The sequence below is a fragment of the Macrosteles quadrilineatus genome, unplaced genomic scaffold (genome assembly GCF_028750875.1).
Source record: "Macrosteles quadrilineatus isolate MER2022 unplaced genomic scaffold, UCM_ALF_1.0 Scaffold_8__2_contigs__length_117827958, whole genome shotgun sequence".
Taxonomy (NCBI): Eukaryota; Metazoa; Arthropoda; class Insecta; order Hemiptera; family Cicadellidae; genus Macrosteles; species Macrosteles quadrilineatus.
The window spans coordinates 90,249,424-90,270,815 of record NW_026542601.1 but is presented as its reverse complement, the minus strand read 5'-3'; the positions used below and the strand labels follow the sequence as shown (position 1 = coordinate 90,270,815).

At 34.7% G+C, this 21,392-nt stretch overlaps 2 protein-coding genes across 5 annotated transcripts in view; one reads left to right on the top strand and one right to left on the bottom strand.

The window, feature by feature from the left end:
• LOC128999831 (collagen alpha-1(IV) chain-like) overlaps positions 1 to 1,585 on the bottom strand; it is a 41,308-nt gene extending 39,723 nt beyond the window's left edge. For all 4 annotated transcript variants that reach the window (XM_054426530.1, XM_054426533.1, XM_054426532.1 and 1 more), the window contains exon 1: positions 1,439 to 1,585. In XM_054426530.1, the coding sequence (XP_054282505.1) occupies positions 1,439 to 1,489 (51 nt within the window). In that variant the 5' untranslated portion in view covers positions 1,490 to 1,585. The remainder of the gene's footprint in view (positions 1 to 1,438) is intronic.
• A 53-nt stretch (positions 1,586 to 1,638) lies between these two features.
• LOC128999832 (collagen alpha-1(IV) chain-like) overlaps positions 1,639 to 21,392 on the top strand; it is a 106,655-nt gene continuing 86,901 nt past the window's right edge. Inside the window, exon 1 of the mRNA XM_054426534.1 lies at positions 1,639 to 1,743. Within this exon, the coding sequence (XP_054282509.1) occupies positions 1,681 to 1,743 (63 nt within the window). The 5' untranslated portion in view covers positions 1,639 to 1,680. The remainder of the gene's footprint in view (positions 1,744 to 21,392) is intronic.

Genomic DNA, 21,392 nt, shown 5'->3' with positions numbered 1-21,392 from the left:
TTTTAGACCACTCTTTCCTCACAAGGACCATATCAGCCGATTGTTGTTTCGGCACAAAAACACAAATTGATAACCTGACCGAATGACCGTGCCACCGTGCTGATTTGAATGAAGTTGTGATGTTTTGAATGAACTCTTATCTGGAGGCCGTAGGCCGCGCGGTGGCGGTCTGCGGCCGGCCGGTGTGGGAGGGGAGCCTCGTGCGGCCGCCGCTAGGTGTCACCACTGGGCTTATCATCCACTATCGCCGGATATTATTTGTTTCCTTTGGCGATTTTCAGATTTGGATTTAATTTTTAATTTAGGTGTTTTTTTTCAATTTGTTCCTGCACTGAAAAGGATTATGCAGACAATTCGCAAATAAATATTTAACGAATTATTTTCTTCCGAGAGAATTTAAACAATTTGAAAAATGTTCAAGGAAAATATGGACGAAAAAATAAACAAGGATAAAGGACTTTTTTGGTGCCAAAAAAATGAATTATCTACAATAGAAAAGGAGCTGATAAGTTTAAGCGATATTGAAAATGATGTTTTTGTGTGATACTAATTTATTTCACTATGCGAAATAAATTATCGTTCAGTTGTGCAGCAATTTTATAAATTTGTGTACTAACAATTTAAACAGCGCACATAGTAAGAAAGCCATAAACTGATAACTTAAGTTACTTGGTAATAATACTTGTTTAAGCAATCATTTTTAACTATACTTTATTAACTACTTTGTTGACTTTTATGAACTTTATTTGTTATCTATTTGTATGTATTATATGATTTATACTAGTTTTATTGGTGATTTTTAGTGAAGGATACTAGTTGTTTTATTAAATATATTCAACAAACTGTACCCAAGAGACATCAATCTTTATCCTACAGAAATTTTTTATCAACCTAGTTAAACATCAGCTATTACAGAATGCTGATCGACCTAAACGTGTTTCGTATATAGCAAAACATTGAAACCAATAATGAACTACTGTCAAGTGCAAGCTCTAACTTAAAAACCGTTTTCGTGATGTTTTATTGGGTGCCGCATCTACTGGGTGTTTTTTTGGACTTTGTCATCTTTATACTCTAAAAGACTGGTATTCTACTCAACACATTATCATATACTGCTTACTTTACAGTAACGAAACCACCGAGTTAGGCTCACAAATACAAGTACTTGTGGATGGCTCAAGACCTACTAGTAGCCCATGAAAAATCTATCGTTCAGCTACTGGTAGCCCTTGTGAAATCTAACATCATACACTGCGGAGTGGACGTCTCTAGACCCACTAGTATCCCTAGTAAAATCTATCATACAGATTTACTTTATCAAACTCACTGCTGCTCCTAGACCTACTGGTAGCCCTTATAAAACCTAACACTACGCACTTTGGCCGCCTCTACAAGTAGACCTTATAAAATCTATAATTCACAAATACAATCAACTCACTGCGGACGTCTCTACTAGTAGCACGCTGGCCAGCAGCAGGTAGAGTCCCATCTTCGCGCTAGGCGAGCCGGGCAGTTAACTCACGATCACTCAAACACTCGCTGGGGTTCCGAGCATGACGGTACGACGTCCAGTGCCGCCGCCCGACGGAGCACCACTGGGTCCTCGCCCCGCTGGTCCACAGGGCCGGGGGGGTGAGGGGGGTGCGGGGCTCTCACATCTTCGGGTCAGACGGGCCTGCCATGTGGCGTGGCGTGGTTGTATGGTGCCTCGCTGCCGCGCTCGTCCGGCTAGCAGATTCAGCGGTGAGTGTTTAAATCTTTATATTACCTAGTTTTAATATTTTTAGAGGTATGGATAGATAGGTGTAAAGGGAGATGGATAGAGGAACTTGTTAGGGTTGAGGTAGGTTTAGGGGTTGTTTACCTAGGGATCAGCTGAGGAAGTTTCGTGACAGATAAAGGATCAACCGGTGTTCTTAAGTAGGCTTATACAAGGTTCCCTATGGACTAGTTTTAGAAACTTGATGGACACAGGTTGTGCTGAGGTGCGCAGGAGATTCGTAAAGAAACTAACTTACTTTTGTTGTGGTATGATACGGGAGGGTTTGTACGGCCAGATTATTGGGATTATTTGGAAGTTTCATTGACGGATAAGCTGGTAAACTACTCTATTACAGTATTACATAGCGAAGATTCCATAAAGATTTGGGATGTTGATGTTTAGTTGCGATGGAAGACTAGTATTTTGTTTGTCGCGTGGTGAGATTTTTAATATAAGTTATTTACAGATTTGTAATATTTTTAGACACGTACAGGGCGATTTGTAAATTTGTTTGGTTGGAGGGAGGTTTCAGAGGGTTGTTTACATAAGACGTCAAGTATGGGAGTTTTGTTGATAGGCGCAAAATTAACCGGCGTGTTCTTAAGTATGTTTATAGCAAAGATTCCCTAGACTTAGGTTGACAGAGACATTGGCGTATAGATACAGGTAGACCTAAGGTGTACTGCGAGATTCGCAGGGGAACATACAAGGTACTGTTAGTGGGATTTTTGAGAAACAATTTATATTGATGATGCACAGACCTTTTATTCGGTGATGGTTTATTTGCGGCGGATTCGATGTTCCACTTCAATGTAACATATCCATAGGAAATTCTTCTATTAGGACGATAAAATATGGTTTATCATGCTCTTCCAGCTTACAAATGATTTCCTACATCGCTATGTTACCGATTTTAAACGAGTTTAGAGTTATAGGTAAACCTAAGGTGTACAGAGAGTCCAAGAAAATAAGTTATTAGGATTGAAGGGAGATTGCGAAGTTTTGTTTATTTAGGGACGTTAAAGTGAGGAAGTTTAAGGACAATATGTCATACTCTTAGCAAAACTAGTTTGCGTAGGGGTCTCTATCAACTATTGCAGTTTTAGGATTTGGAGACACGTAAGTAGACCCAAGTTGTGCAGGTAGGTTCGTAGTCGAACTTGGCAGGGTTGGTATGATGCTTCGTAGGGTTTTGCTCGATTATAAGTTTCATTAACAGATACACTGGGGGACTATTGCAGGATTTCATATCAAGGTTCCCTACACACTTGTTCTTGAGTGGGTGGATGTTTAATTTAGGTGCATTTACTGTACTCTGAGGTGAATGAAAGTTTTGTTTACACCTTTGTCCCTTACTGGCAGCGAGTTTAAGCAGTGAGGTTTTTTTTTAAATTTTGTACAACGGATTTTTAAATTTCATTGTTGATGTTGGATTTTTAAATTTTTAGAACTATAGGAGAACGTACAAGGTTATTCGTCCGGTAGTTTCATACAGAGGGTTGTTATGGTGGGGTGAGGTTTCGCATGATTTTTTACCTAGAACTCATGTGGGGAAGTTCTATTAACATTTGAGAACTCTAGAGAAGGAATTTATAATGCTGAGACTTCCAAACCATCTTGGGGGTGATTTATTTGCAATGATCTCGTCGATTCACTTACTTTGCAATCTATTTGATAAACTACAAAGGTTGAAAATGAAGTTTATTGTGATCTCTAGAGTTTAGAAGTAGTCAAATTCTAAGGGAATGTTATAATTGGTGGGAATATATGATAAATAAGCTATTTCGTAGGACAACACTTACATAAATCGCACACACATGCTTCTTGTGGTATTGCACTTGTGTTAGTTTGAGAAAAATCTTCTTGAGAGTATTGTAACTCTTCAAATTTCAGTTTGTTCATATGTAAGTATGTTACATGAAACGACATTCAGTTTAGTTCATTAGTTAACATCGCGTTTAGTGATGTTTTGTTCCAAAAAAGTTAAATTTACTAAAATAATGGATTGAATGCAAAACTATTTGGAACTAATGATTAGTTCTATGTTTTAAAAACTTTATTAAAATAATAGTTTTAGATTGCGAAATACTTCTCCAGCGTGTGATTCGATGCGATTGTTGTTTTCTGTGTAATCGGTTAGTCATATCGTTCAGTCGGATGAGCTTTATCAGTTTTTAAGGAAGTTTTGGGGGGGAGGGAGGCATTTTGAGAACCCCCCTCTCATGTGATATTACCACCAGACTTTGCTATTGAATAGTGTTGAATAGTGTTTCTAGTAACATGACTTTAATTTCAATTTTTTCATCCCTTAATTCAGGAGTTGCCCTCTTTTACATTGCACTACAGGACGTGTTATTAACGCAACAAAAATTAGGCCAGTATTACACTAAAAAGTTCTTTTACAAAATTGTTAGATAGTAGGCCATATTTTACAACATTCCGGTATTTCTATTATAACATTTCTTTTATCAAATTTAACAGTTGGCATTATCTTTTATAAAAGTTTAGGGGCTGAATCTGAGGTTATGTTTATAGAAGTTGGCTACAACCATAGACAAAATATGCTACAACGTACACACTTGGTCTGTGGAAATAACAAAACTGTTAATTTCTTAATATAAATGCTATGAAAATTGGTACACCCCAAAACATACAGATTATAAAAATAGAAACAAAAGACAAAAGTTGTATCAAAACATTCTATGAGCTTGTGAAAACACCAAGCTGGACCTTATTTAAAATGAATTACCTCTAACACTAAACCGTATAGTAAACAATGCAACAATGTAAATCAGCTGATCGGGAATACAGTACAGGGCTACCAAGTTATCAGCTGGTTTTGTCCTTTAACCGTGTCTCTTTGTACTAAATTGGGATTTGGGCTGCGTAAAAACATCCTGTATATTTTCTACATCTTGAAATTAGGTAATACTGTGAACAAGCTCTAACTATAGAATATCTAGCTTTGTTATTAAAATGTAAAAATCCAGAAATATATTAAAATATCTTTTTTATACATGGGAAATTCGCTAAAACAATCATTAACAAACAAATTTAATAATTAATGCAGATTGAATTATTATTAAATAAAACCTCTCGATAAAATTTTTCCACACAGTTCTGCATGGTTCTCAAAACGATTAACCCTCCAGCTTGGAAGAAGTTTCTAACAGTAGTCAGCGAAATATAGGATTTGACCTTAAACAAATTGCAAGAAAACGTTTTATGTTTTTATTTTGTAGTGTTGGGTTTGCAGAATGACATACTAAAAGTTGCCAAAAATCGGTGCACGAGAAAAATCACTAAAATCACAATTTAAAATGGCGGCTTTTCCCAACATTTGAAAGATTTTGAAAAAAAGTTACCACGTGCATTTTGTATGAGAATTTTTCGAGAAATTGACTTGGGACCACCACCAATATTTATTGGGTCGTTAGTACTTCATTTTGAAAGGGAACGCGTTTTTGGCCGCCATCTTGGATCTGCCATATTAGACATAGATAAATTTGTTATGTAATGATAGGGTCGTGACGCATCATTACAAACTAATTTTTTACACTGATTTCAATGCCGAAATCCGTTTTTAAATATCTTTTTTCATTTAGAAGATATCTTCAAAAACGCGTTCCCTATCAAAATGAAGTACTAACGACCCAATAAATATCAGCTGTGGTCCCAAGTCTATTTCTCGAAAAAATGTTCATACAAAATGTATGTGGTATCTTTTTTCAAAAATTGTCCAATGTTGGGAAAAGCGACCATTTTAAACTGTGATTTTAGTGGTTTTCTTGTGCATCGATTTTTGTTTTCTTGCAATTTTTTAACGATCCCTGTGTCAGTTTCTTTAGTTTTCTTGGATTCTGCAGCAGCGAAATTCATTACATAGTTAAAAGGGAACATTGGTTTCAATAGCTGAGAAATACTGATAGCTTGAGTAGACGATTTGCAGCCCTCCTAAGATAACAACTAAACAGCAAAGTTTAGCAAAGATCAAAGAATCTGGCTCTTCATTTACGACGAACTAATTATCAACCGCTTACAATGTAAACAGTGGAAAACACACTGAGTGATTCGTTTAGAATGTTTCAAAAGTATGTACATGTTCATCACTAAAGTACTACACTGAAGCAACATTATTTTTCAAAATTACTAAAACGTTTTAAACATTATATGAATTTTAGGGGAGTAGCATACACAAGTTTATAGGCAATTAAACAACTATGTAGTATAGCTAATCAATATATTGTAACGGACAATTAAATGTATGTACCTATAATGTCTAAAGTAATAACCCATTTCTAAAGCGGTGTACGGCAATTTTATCAGCCATTTATACGCTAGTAAAAGACAAAAATATTGGCACGGTGTAATAGCTTTGATATGGGAGTGTGGTGTAGCAAAATAAAGTAGCCCATAGCACTACCATGATGTGGTTAGTGCACGGTGTGGTAATCATCAATTTTAGAAATAAATATACATAAAATAAAAGAAATTTAGTGTCATTATGACTTAAAATAAAAAAATAAACTATTTGCAACAATGCAAAAGTCATCATATTGACATAGTTTTAACAATACAGTACACATGTGATAAATAATTATTTATATTTATATTTTTATACTTTTAATTACTCTACTAAAATTCATTAAATAAAATTAAACCTATATTTAAATTTTATATATGTATATTTAATAGGTACTCGTCATTAAACCAATTACTAATACTTAATACAGTAATACTTAACATCACCAATGCCCATTATGAAGATAGCTAAAGGGGATATGGCAGTGAAATAATGATTTTTTTCTAAAAAAAGTGATTTTTTGAATTTGGCTATTATTTATTATTTATAATGCTAAAAATAAGATAAAATGATCAAAATTAAAAAAAAATATGTTTTTAATGCTTAGGCTATATTATGAAAAATACGGAAAAAAGTTTTGAAAAATCTTGTCATTGACTTATTTCAGTTATAATCATAACAATATAATAATTAAGTAATAATTACATAATAATATAATAAATAAGTATAAATAGCTTGCATAAACAAAAAAAATTATCCATAACTCAACAATAAGTATCACCATGGTTACACTACCAAGTGTAACTTTTAGCATGCGATTCCCGCTAATCAGTTTTTTAATATTTTAAACTACTAAATTTTATATATCTTTAAAACGGTTTATGCTATATGATTCAAATTTTTACCAAGTGTTTAGAATGTTATTATCTTAATAATTAGGTAGAACTGTAAATGTATGTCTATTTTAAAGTGAATTTTTTTTTATATCCACAGAAAACCAATTTATTTTTTAAGATTACAAAATGACCCATAAAAAAGTAATTAATCAAGTTACAGTTATAATTCTACCTAAATATTTAGAGGGCTATATTCCCTGCAAACTAATGGTTTAATGGTTAAAATCCAATACTGTAATTACAACTGAATTTATATAAAATTAGGTTATATACCTAAAAAAAAAAACAAAAAAAAGATTACGGATGTACTTAACGAAAAAATTTACTTTTAACTATGTTTATACCTATTCTTATCATAAAACACATGGTATAAGTTTGAAAGACCTGTGATAATATTAAGGAAGTTAGTATTTTCACTGTCATATCCCCTTAAATGAATATGGGATGTTGATTGGCATAAGAAACACAACAAAAAGTTCATTTGCACATACTCCAGTCACTGACCAGAATAGAAATGATGTCAACAAAGCACAGATGACATAACTGACATAAGTTGCTATGTCACTGCGGCAAAAACGTGCGACACTTAACATCTGCGGCTTGGTGACATTGTATGGATGTGCGGATGGATTTTATGTCAATGCGATTGTTAAATCACGTCACGTGTGCATCATGTGCTTGTAAGTACAGTATGTTACTCGCAACTATTTTTTGTTCACAATATTACTGTACTTTGGGCTCCATTCAACTACAATATGTTTATTTAAAAACTGGCTACCACTTTAATTGGACATCCTCGTCAATCCACAATTTCTATTCTTTGCTCTCTGATCCACAATTAATTAACGAACATGTTAAGTACTGTATAGCGAAGGTGTTAAGGTTCTAGAGTTTTTTTTTTAATTTATTCACATTATTAGCCTCCTGGTTTTGAAAAACTGTTTTAAATCCTTATATATAATACGTGAAGGCGATTTCTGCGAAACACTACCCCTCCGTTAATAATGGACGGATTTTTACAAACGATGTGTCAAAATTAAGTATTTTTTGTGTAGACGCCCCCTTTCACCAATTCCTGTAATAAAAGTCCTCGGGCTTTGCCCCCAAGGCCATCAAAATTCCAATGTATTTCTTATTAAGAACAGGTTTTGTAAACACAGACAAATAATCTCTATTAATTACAGCTGTTCATAGTACACATGATACACACAAGAGCGTTCGTTTTCAGTTTCGATGACTGGAGTGGAGTGATTGATTACACTATCTATGAGTTGACTCTTTTAAGTCATCGGACATTATGACTGTTATTAGTTTTGATATAACGCCTGTAATACTATACAATTACTCGAATTCGAGCAGCAGGTGCACTAGTAAATATACAAAACGTGTGTTAATAGTTCCATGCAAGTAATATATTTTCTATGAATGTGGTTATTTAATTTATGACGAAGACAAGAATTTGTTCAACTCAGAATATTACGAGATATTTTACGAGGCTTTCAAGGCCTTGAAACGTATAGTGGATACCTTTTATGATTATCGTCAGAATATGCAATGCAGCTTATTGAGTCCTGTATAAAATCAACGCCGTGTATGATGCACATTTGTTTTGTGTACTCTATGTGTCTGGCACTCCTACCCGCCTACCTATCTCTATCTCACTCTAGTTATTTGACTCATTACGTCACCAAGTCATTCATTCAATACAAACTGTTCTTTGTACACCTGCAATTCCATCTCCATACAATGTTTATATCTACGAGTATACTTCAATACTTTAATATTTTAATACTTTTTTATGAAATGGTGATCGTACATAGTAGGTATTTTAGGCCAAGTATGAATGGAGATGAGTGTAGGATGAGTGCCGCGAGCTTGTAGTCTTGTAAGTGACTAAGGCCGACATTCCTTAGACACAGCTGTTAATTAATAACCCATACAGCTAATGGCAACTAAGGGACCTACAGTGTATAGTGGAATCCGAACGACATTTTTCTGCCTTGGTATATATACGAATTGGTCTAATTATCAGGATAGCACTGCGGGTAGTCGTAGTACTCACTCGTGTGGACGTTAATCCACACCATGTTATTAAATAACACCTGCAAACGTATTTAGCAAGAAGTATAAAATACGCGAACACTCATGATTTCGTCATACCCCTGAGAAAGCTGTGTTTTAATGTACATGGGATACAGGGCTAAACTAGATTTTTTCCTAGAGAGAAAAAACTAGAGAAAAGAGTTAACTGTACTTGAGAACGAGCATGACTTTTTGTCCCTTGAGAAGAATAACTGTATCGGTAAACGTCTTGGAATAGTGCTCCCTTCCATAATATTAAAGTTAAGTTTGATCCGGACTTTTAATATTCCAAACCACCAATCAATATGATGAATGAAGGATGATTTCAAAATTAAACAATTGAGGCAAAATTATCATTCTTATTCAACAGCAAACGTAGTTTTGTTTTCATCATCTGACTCTATTGCTGTTTGACTAATTATAGAATTAGACCAATTAGAGAAGTAGCTGGCTACTTGACCCGGTCAAAGGTTGCACTTATCTCAAATGTTTTCTCAGATTTCAGGCGTGCTACTTTTTGGGACCCTTTCATAACGTGGGTCCAAATAGTGAAAAAATAACTCAACCCTGATCCCTAGCGGATGACCGATATCACGGACGTAAGCAAGGCTTCGGCAGATTTTGACTGCCAAAAAAGAGAACAGTGATTTGGGTGGTGATTTTGGATTCAAAGTCTATTTTTATTGATATACAATACAAGGTCTTTTACAGATAATAATTTTTAGATATATTTCCCTTACATTTCCGGTGGAATATTTTGGCTGATATCCATCCAATAAAACCATAGGCAAAAAGAATTAAACATAAACCGTCATTATATTTTTCCTACAGTCACTATAAAGCATAAAAATAATAATTATTAGTATTTCAACCACTATACAACATGTTTTTAGGTTCAGCTGGCAACACAAATAGGTGCCCTAGAGAAAGTAGTACCCGGTCCGTATCACTCCGCTATTTTTCCTCGGCAAGAAATGTGCTCCGCGTTTTGAGAATATAGTTCCGTATGTTTTTGTAATTTGAAGTGGTTTCCGCGCCTAAAAAAATGCTTAAATAGTTATTTGTGTAACTAGTGGTGAAAGTGGCACTTTGCTGCACACGAGAGCAATGTTTACGCACGAGCCGCAGGCGAGTGCGGAATGATCTCGAGTGCAGCAAAGGCCTTTTTCACTCGTGTTACACATTATATTTTTCCTACAGTCACTATAAAACATATAAATAATTAGTCTTTCAAACACTATACAACACGTTTTTAGGTTCAGCTGGCAAGACAAATGGTGCCCTAGAAAAAGTAGTACCCACGGTCCGTATCACTCCGCTATTTTTCCTCGGCAAGAAATGTGCTCCGCGTTTTGAGAATATAGTTCCAAATGTTTTTGTAATTTGAAGTGGTTTCCGCGCCTAAAAAAATGCTTCAAAGGTATTTTCTTGTTTATTAAGATCGTAGGAATGTTTTAAAAACGTTTAAAAGAAAAGTCCAGAAAGTTCAGAAATACCGAAACTATAAACACGAAATGACAGGTTAAATCGTAGTTATAATAGTCAATCAGCTGCTCATAGTATTATTATCTTTAAGTGTTTGCCAACCTATTTCCAAGCGTACACGGATTACGTGCATAATAGAACCACGCTGTTTTGTGTTGTTTCGTTGGAATCCTGATGTGCGGCAAAGTATAAACCGTACGGCAAAGTATGAACCGTACGGCAAAGTATAAATATACAGCAATTAGCAGCTTTCTGTACTATAAACAGTACAAGGATGCCAACTTTGTAGGGTGACTGTAGGAAAAGGTATTTTCTTGTTTATTAAGATCGTAGGAATGTTTTAAAAACGTTTAAAAGAAAGATAAACACGAAATGACAGGTTAAATCGTAGTTATAATAGTCAATCAGCTGCTCATAGTATTATTATCTTTAAGTGTTGCCAACCTATTTCCAAGCGTACACGGATTACGTGCATAATAGAATCACGCTGTTTTGTGTTGTTTCGTTGGAATCCTGATGTGGGGCAAAGTATAAACCGTACGGCAAAGTATAAATATGCAGCAATTATAAGCTTTCTGTACTATAAACAGTACAAGGAAGCCAACTTTGTCGGGTGACTGTAGGAAAAATAACAAAAATATTAATTTAATCATTTCACTAAGACAGAGAATTTTTACATACAAAGTGCGTAGATGATCTAGGTAGCATTGTTATTTACTTGGACAGCTGTTTCTTCATTAGTTAAAAGCCCAATGATCATGGCTATCTGGGTCCAACCATTGAGTTTTGGATACTTGAGGAGTAGATATCCTATATATATAAACCAACTACCCTTATATAGTATAGTTTCAGCAACAATGAGCCACTGCTATAAGAGTTCGATTCGTTTAGTTAATTGTATTTTATTTAAAGCATAAGATGTGATGGTTAACTATTATTTAATCAAAAGCTTCTGCATTCGACAGATATCAGTTATAGACATCAGCGCACCCTGTTGGCTAAATTCATGTCCATTTTATTCCAAACTTGCTGCAACATTAGCAAGGGAATAGAATATTGACTTATATTCATAGTCAAGGCTAAAAATAACAAAAAAATCCATGTTGGAGACGTTTAACCTAATTTACCCAGTGAAGTGTTTTCCCCTTCAAAACTGTTGACGAACGGTCTACACAACTCCACTACTAACTGTGATCATTGCTCATGATTCGCCACATGGACGTGATGTCTCGGTTTCATTCCCCGAAGTATACTAGGGAAGGGTCAGAGGTCGTTGGGTCTCTTCCTGGATGTACAGATGGTGAACTACTCAACAAACACAAGTTTGCGGTCAAAGAAGAAGTAGTATATTCAACTCCACTAAACTATACAAAAGTAATTGTCTCTGTAGTTTTGAATTTCGAAGCCCGCGTGAGGTCACTAATAATAATAGTTGTGTCTTTCAAAAGGAGTTTTCCGAAACAAAGGGAGTTCTGACACCTGATAAACTCATTTTCTTCTAGATAAATGAAAAAATTACCAACACAGGACAAGGTGGCCCCAAACCAACGGGCTGCAACTTATGACATAGCTCAAACCCATTGGTGATATAAACTAAATTGAAGGTGCACTGTGTGGTATATTCCCCTCTCTTCGACGTCTCCACCATTCAACCAAGGAGGATGACTCAGAAATTAATACTGTAGTCGTCATGTTATCGATGATGTGTATCAAAAATGTTATTCCTTGTTTCTAGAAACTTGTGTTTTCAGATCGTAGCTTTTTTAATCAAATGATGTTTTACTGCTAATGTCTTAGCATTACCAATTTAGCGAGTTCTAACTCATGTTTAAACATTTATTAGACGTTATTCGTCGTGTTATAAAACTATTAAGACACTTTTACCTCGAGTGTCACTTTTAACATTGATTTTTCACCTTGGTATTGTCTTTTTTAAATTGATGTAGGTTAATGATGTGTAATATAAGGCGAATCTGAGCGTTGAGTTCTGTTACTGACTGTAATCAGCGCACAACTTAAATTAGACTCATAAACTAAAATCCTAATGTAGTACAGGCAAAACTCACCTAAGAAAACATAAAAATTAGTCCATTCATGAAACTTGCAGGAAACGTAGTATTTACCATTAGGTATTGGAATCTGAAGAGTCCCTAGTGATTGTGGGGGTGGAAGTACCATTTTATGGGGTTTTAAGTTTATGGGGGTAGTGATTTTGAGAAAATTTTTATTTATGGGATCCAAGCAAGTGGGGTGTCGTTTTATATGTTTCTTAGGATGCAGAATCGAAAAAGAACATAATAAAAGTAATAAAACCGACAGTTTATCAGAAAAAGACTAATTTATTAATGAAAAACTAAATATGACAAATTAATTAAGGTAAAATAATCCAGTTCATTAATATCAATCACCTATTGCAAAATTGATCATGAGTCTGTGTCATATGTTAAAGTTGTGAGGAAAATTAACCAAGAAACTGGTAGTTACGTATCTTTAACCACCACGTGTCATATTGTTCATCAGCTACTGATGCATCATCAGTCATCACCTTCCATGGAATCGTCAGGGTCTCTAACTCGTTCTTCTCCATCATCGTTTTGACTTAACACTGACAGCTTAGTAGTGGGGATGGGTAGCAGAAATATATTTCAGTTCTGGCAATGATCCTGCAACTTAGGGTGAAGATAATATATAAGACCAAGTATGTTTAAAACCGCCCAGAACCGAATGTTTAAGGACTTTGGTCGCCCGTAATGACGTCATCAATATGGAGCTCGTAAGAGGATGCTGGGTCGCTATGAATTGGTTATTATACCAAAATGCTTGAACCGATTTTAATGAAATTTGGCATACAAGTGCTTGAATACTATATCTAATTTCATGGAATAGGCAAAATACCCCCACCGCAGCAAACCTGCAGATTAAGTGAGTTTCCATTTGCCTGATTTGATTTTCAATTAAATCTATTTCAATAACATTAAGTTTAATTAGTTCCTAGGTTTGCTGCTACGGAGAGGATAATAAAGTGGGTTTTTTTTTTTAATTAAAACACTATAGCTTAGGTCAAAATGAATAAATTTGCCAAGTTTTATCAAAATATATCCATAAACGAGTAAACTACAATAGTTTACTTATTCTCCATAAGATTAAAATGTGAATGATAAATTTACAATTTTTGAATTTTCTCGGTAGGTAACCAATATCCGTACAAAAACACTTCAATAAACAAAATTATTTGGTTTTTATGGTGTTCAAATTTATCATGGTATCCAAAATGGTTTAGAGAGAAATTGGAAAATGTTATAGGGGGTTAAACATGACAAAACCTAATTTTGACCCCATAAATCCCCCCAAAAACCCCGTTCCCATGGTCTGATCATGCTGGATTTGCGAACTCGTTAGAATCAATCCAAAGATTTGTTGTACTTTTCTATATGATATAACATCAAACTTTAACAGTGTTAATGACTGTAGACGTGTACTTTTTAAAAAAGGTTAGCACAACTCAAGTAATAACTCAAGCAAAAATTACCCAATGTTGACGAAATTTGATAAAAACGTGTAAATCTACGTTTACTCGAACGAGGTCGCAAACCAGCATGATCGGACCATGAGAACGGGGTGTTCTGGGGGATTTATGGGGTTATAATTGGGTTTTCTCATGTTTGTCCCTCTAAACGTAAAATTTTCGAATTTCTCTCTAAACTATTTTGAATACCCTGATTAGTTATTTTGCTAGTTTATGGTTATATTTTGATAAAACTTGGCGAATTTGTTTAACCTATTCATATTTTAATAAAAAAAAAAAATAAAAAAAACACTTTATTACCCTCCCCGTAACAGCAAACCTAGTTAACACTAAACTTAATGTTATTGAAATTGATTTAATTGAAAATCAAATCAGGCAAATTGAAACTCAATTAATCTGCAGGTTTGCTGCGGTGGGGGTATTTTGCCTATTCCATGAAATGCAGAGATGGCATCACAACCTGTGATTGCAAGGAAAATGAAAGATCGCTGCAGATTTCTGAGAGAGTTGAAAAAAAAAACAAATAATTTTCAATTATTTGAATTATTAACGGCCGCCATTTTGAAATGACCTAACCAAACTCGACCATTGACAAACTGGGATTAGATATAGTATTCAAGCACTTGTATGCCAAATTTCATTAAAATCGGTTTAAGCATTTTGGTATAATAACCAATTCATAGCGACCCAGCATCCTCTTACGAGTGCCATATTGATGACGTCATTACGGGCGACCAAGGTCCTTAAACATTCGGTTCTGGGCGGTTTTACATACTTGGTCTTATATATTATCTTCACCCTAAGTTGCAGGATCATTGCCAGAACTGAAATATGTTTCTGCTACCCATCCCCACTACTAAGCTGTCAGTGTTAAGTCAAAACGATGATGGAGAAGAACGAGTTAGAGACCCTGACGATTCCATGGAAGGTGATGACTGATGATGCATCAGTAGCTGATGAACAATATGACACGTGGTGGTTAAAGATACGTAACTACCAGTTTCTTGGTTAATTTTCCTCACAACTTTAACATGTGACACAGACTCATGATCAATTTTGCAATAGGTGATTGATATTAATTAACTGGATTATTTTACCTTAATTAATTTGTCATATTTAGTTTTTCATTAATAAATTAGTCTTTTTCTGCTAAACTGTCGGTTTTATTGCTTTTATTATGTTCTTTTTCGATTCTGCATCCTAAGAAACATAGAAAACGACACCCCACTTGCATGGATCCCATAAATAAAAATTTTCTCAAAATCACTACCCCATAAACTTAAAACCCCATAAAATGGTACTTCCACCCCCACAATCACTAGGGACTCTTCAGATTCCAATACCTAATGGTAATTACTACGTTTCCTGAAAGTTTCATGAATGGACTAATTTTTATGTTTTCTACTGGTTTTTTAGTATAATTTTACCTGTACTAATGATCAAGAATCGCTAGGAGTAGTTTTCAACTCTCGAAAAGCTATTGAGTTTCTCAGGATAGAACCCTCGACCACAGACAATATAATACTTTACTCCACTGTGCCTCGACCTTCTAAATTGACAACCACTGCAATCGTTATAATACCTAGCCCCAGCTATATAGTTTTGCAAGTCTATCGGGAAAGGTATGCCTCCGTAGCTAGTATCGAACCTGCGACCCCAAGGTCCAGTTGATCGTTTCAGCACCTCAGTTCTCAGAAGAGCTAAGTAGCAAGATGAGACACTTCCTGTCGGCTGCTGATCTATCTGTATTCGATACTTCCGTCAGCATCTACCTGCCACGACGCCGCCGTCGAACCTAACACTCTGGGAAGTTACCGGGCGTCTCGTCAAATTGAAATGATTTAGTAATTGATCAGGCAAGCATTAAATGTTTCAAGTATAAAATTAATGCAGTGTTTATTTAACTGCAAGACCTATTGAACTATAGTTATAGATAGCAATTCCATGAAAGCCCGTGATATTGCCATTCAAGTTGTAAAATCTATTTAATGTATTAAATCTGTAAATTTAATCAGTAAAACGAGGTAATCCCCCTTGCAAACAGTTTTTCCACCCTTCTCTCGAAGAAACGCTATACAAATTGAGTAGTAAAATAATTTATCGTAAAATTATACTCATTACAGAAATAACTTTTTTTTCAATATATTATTAGAGCGGTTTATGTTCTAGCTGTAGACTTGGACGGTGCAAAAACATCTTTACACATATTACTCCTTGGACACTATGATATGTTGATGGGAGATTTTCAGTTGATATCCCTTGTAGTTTGATGTGAGTGTTAAGAAGTTATAAAGGAAATACCGCGGTATTTTGCAGGAGGACATAATGTCAGTGGTTCAATTAAACTAATTACCTCACTGGTTAAAAAATTTGCAAGGGAATTGAATTGTCTACATAACGGTTACATATCCACTCGTATTTTCAAACATACTAAATGAACTTCGTACTGGTTCTTAAGTTTTGCATGCCATAACACCAAAATTTCTGGAACTTAACAATATAATCGCGGATTTACAGAAACTTTTCATCCATTGATATCTATCCATTGATGAACACTTTCATTATGTTTGGTGGATCATTTTTACTCAAGATCACGTGCAATATTTTATATTGATAGTCTTGTTCCAAAATACCAGTGTTGTCAGAAGTTGTTTTAGGCCTTTTGATGTCCTTCAGTTTTTTCACGTCTTTACAGCATCTTTTTACAGCTCATGTGGGGCAAATTCTCTTCTTTATGACTCAGTAATTACACAGCGGTGGACTCAAGATGGCCGCGATACCCGCCCAAGATGCGGGCTTGTACTGTTCAATTTGGAAATGTCGAGTTGAAACTACAGTGAAAAATTCATCTGGGGTACGTGTTTAGTTAGATTTTCATTTTCATTTCTTCCAAAGACGGTATCAAAGTGCGTATTTTGATCTGCTTATGAATGTAAGTCGAGATGTAAAGTTAAGTGAGATGATAAGCTACCGTACATAAATTGTCTAGGCTTCTATTTCTATACCTCTATTTGTAGTCCAAATTTTCGTCAGCAATACGTCACTTAAGGGCGTTTATAAATGAATCATCAGGTTTTAATGGCATGTACCTCACTCAATTCCTGTCCCACATTAATATTTGAAACATGGGCTTAAAAAGCAAGATTCCAAATTTTATAATCAGCTATTCATTAATCAGTCTTGGGTTTTTCTTGGACGTGTTTGCATCATTTACAAATTATTACGATTCAAGAAAAAACTTTTTGACGATAATGAATCGACCCTTTTCAAATGGCCCCTTAGATCTCCTGATCTCACAGTGTGTGGTTTTTTCTATGGGACTATGTAAAAGACAAACTTTATGTACCGAAAATGCCTCAAACGCTTCAAGGGCTCCGTGGACGAATTCCCAATGCTGCAGAATCAATCAACCTTGCGGTGCTAGCCGGTGTAAGGGACAATGTACAACATAAGATTGGAAACTTGCTCCACGGCTAATGGACGGCACATTGAGCACTTGCAGGGGTATCTATGAAAAATTTAAGAGTTCTACTCTCTGTTGATATATTTTATATCCGTATTTGTTTAACATTAACGTCAATAAAATGTTTTAAAACCTGACGATTCTTTTATAAACGCCCTGTAGTTTCGTTACAAATCCAACTTCAAAAGCTCGAAACACGTCAAAACCTCCGATACACCTAAGTACATAACTTTACTGTAGAGATACGACAGAGAGAATTGAATGAGATGACACATATGTTACTAAGATCAGCTGTTTCATAAACCGGGAGTATTTTAAAGTCCAATGATCAATGATATATCGATCCATTAATGAATAACCAGCAATATTATGGACGTGAATTAGAATTACCTGAGTCTTTATGGGTTTATGAGTTACACATTGCACTTAGAACTACACACCACAGCACCACATTATGAGGGAGTCGGTGGTGGTGCGATGGCCTCTTTAGATAGACTCATCTGTGGTCTGTAGCTATGCTGTGCATCCCATTAACTTTCTTATCACTTATCTGACATTCCTCCTCCCAGCTGTCATGTCGCCGCCTTCCTCAAATCTAGGCTCCTGTCATCGTTCATGATGCATTTTCGAAATTTACAGTCCTTTGCTTCTCACTCTACTGCACAGTCTTAAGCTGTGAGAAAGATTTGTTCATTTTCACTTCCACACCTAGTGAGCATGTCAAATTGTTGGCTTAAGTATTCCGAATTCGCGGCAATATCTGGATGAACGATATTGATGGAGTGTCCTAAAGGTTTATTGGATAGTACAATAATATACTTCTCATCGCATTGTGAACTTTGAAGCTTTTTGTATTTTGTGGTTAGTGTTTGTGTTGTTTGAAAGCAGGTTGTAACTAAAAGTTCTTCTTCTCTCTATTTTAGGGTATATTTTATGTCTTTGGTTTTACTTATTAATTATAATACCGCAAGACAAGCAATGGCATGGGAATATATAGTTTTATTAGCTTACATTAGTTTTAAAATTGGTTTAATAGAAAAAATAACAATTAAACGTCCTTAATATGAGCAGGACGGAACCAACGATAAAACTGTCTTCATGCATAATATACATCTGTAATAAATGTATTTAATCTATACCTAAGGTAATTTGTCTAATCATGAACACACGTACAAGCAAAATAAAAATAACTGAAGCAGTCTGGCTTTTACATTTGAGATGTTTTTAACAAGCTACCAATCTGTTTGCTGATCCGATCGTTTTACTTCCTCCATGACATTCAGCATTTAATTTACGAACACAGCAGAGTTAAAAATTCGCCACTAAAAATCGGTTGACACAACTGCCAATTAATTTTTCTTGTACGTAGACACATCTGTATACCTGACAACCACATGATCATTTTGCTGTTATTTCATACTATGTGTTCCAGCACCAATGGAAATTCTACGTTTCCAAATTCTTATATTGTAACATTATGAAAATCTAACGTCGACATTCCGTTTAAGATTGGTTTATGTGTCTTCACTTCTGGATCTGCGTCCTGATGATAGAAAACTGTAACGTCTCTGAAACGTCATTCAACTATAGTTTTAGAATACGGTCCAACAAATAAAACTAGTATACCTTATGAGAACGATCGTGAAAGACTGTATTCTCCATTACTAATGTTAGAAAAAATATTTTATAATTACAAACAAGGAAAAGGGACAAATCAGATCGAACACTGATGAGTCGCTGTTATTTTATACTCTAACATCCTTTCACACATTGCCTAGACCAGATTGTCTCTGAAAGTTATTTCTTTCAAGTGTTTGTTTACATAGTTGAAGGCGGCAAAGAGCGAAGGAGAGGTTGAGGTTATTGCCCGCCTCTCAGCTGATCATTCTAATTAAATCTGGCGGGTTTAATTGATCAGCTGTTTAATCGGCCTGTGACACAACAGAACTGGCCTTGTCTCTTGTCGGCTGCCGACAGACACCTGTGAGTGTTATATAGTTTCTCAACCACCAAATAAAACGTCATACATTTATTTTTGAGCTTTGAATATCTGGTATATATTTTCTATTTGCATTCCTCAACAATCATATGTTATTATTATTAAAACGTTTTTATTAGGTCGCTTTCTTGTCCGCTACACATTTTACAACCGATTTTATACTAACTTCCCGATGAGCTAGGGACTTGAAACTTGAAACATATCTCACAAATGGAAGACAATGCAATATTATACAATCTAATTTTCATATTTCCCTTGGGCTACGCCCCATGGGCTTGTTTTTATTAAATCGATTTCTAGCAAATTTTGATACTTCCCGATGAGCTAGAGACTTGAAATTTGAAACGTAGCTCACAAATGGATGACATTGCAATATTATATCATTTAATTTTCATATTTCCGTTCGGGCTTCGCCCCATGGGCTTGTTTTTATTAGCTCGCTTTCCTACAAATTTTGATATCAATTTTACACGATGTTCCCGATAAGCTAGAGACTTGAAATTTGAAACATAGCTCACAAATGCATGACAATGCAATATTAAATCATTTAATTTTCATATTTCTTTCAAATTTTTCATGTTTACATTTTAAAAGGATGTAAATATATCAACTAATTTAAGTCAGCTGTAAATACTTAAATTTGACAGTTCGAAGAGCAGAGGTTAAGAGGTACAGGTTATGCTCCCAAGAGATTCTTTATACAAACAAACATTTCAAAATAAAGATAAACAATCTGATTGCAGGTATCAAGGTGTTTGTAAATAATGTTAATTTTTGTTTATTTAGTATTCTATAAAGTAAACAATAAATATTTCGAGTGAATGCATTGCAGAGAAATTCCATAACAAACTATAGTTAAATTATTATATATTGTGAGTTTTCGGATTAACGAACTGTAAACATGTAATAATATCAATTATTTGTGAATATTGCATGATAACTCATATTATGGTCAAGGAGACAGTCACCCAACGCAAGCGACGCCTAGAGAAGGAAAAGAAAAAAAGACTAGTTAAGCTTCAACAGGAATCGGAGGTTTGTAAATCGGCAAGACTACTGTCAGCGTCAGGCCTATGCTCAACGGGAAGTTGATTTCCATCTAACCAAAAACACTTTTTGTGACAAGTGTTATGATATCTGGAAGATTTAACATGCACACACATTAAAACTAAAAAGTATAAAATAATTTATAAATAAAAAACTTTTTTAAACAAAACGTTTTTAAACGCCCTAAAAAGTAGAAAATAATTTACAAATAATTTATAAATATGTTGAGAGAGTATAAATACTTGTACAATTTAAAACGAAAAACGTGGGATGCATGCAATAGATAGTTTACCTTCACCTACTGAACTAATGTATTATTATCAATTAATTGCATGCACCCAACGTTTTTCGTTTTAAATCGTACAAGTATTTATACTCTCTCAACATATTTATAAATTATTTGTAAATTATTTTCTACTTTTTAGGGCGTTTAAAAACGTTTTGTTTAAAAAAGTTTTTTATTTATAAATTATTTTAAATATGTAATCCTGATGTTTTTACTATTGTGATTATAAAAACATTGTTCTCAATACAGACTCATTTACAACACCATCTTGAAATAACTTATTCTATACTAATTATCTAATATTCCTTCAAGTATTTTAGATTAAAGTAAAATTCCATTGCCACGCTGTAACCAGATTTAGCATAAAAATTAAATAATTTGAATTGAATCCCCGACATAGTGCTGGTATAGGCGTAATCTAATATTATCTGTTAAATATCGCAACTTGTTAACAAGATAAATAAAAGAATAATATAGGCCTATTGCAATTTATAGTATCTTTCATGTCACATCAAATAACAAAGTGACAGTGAGTTCAGGAGA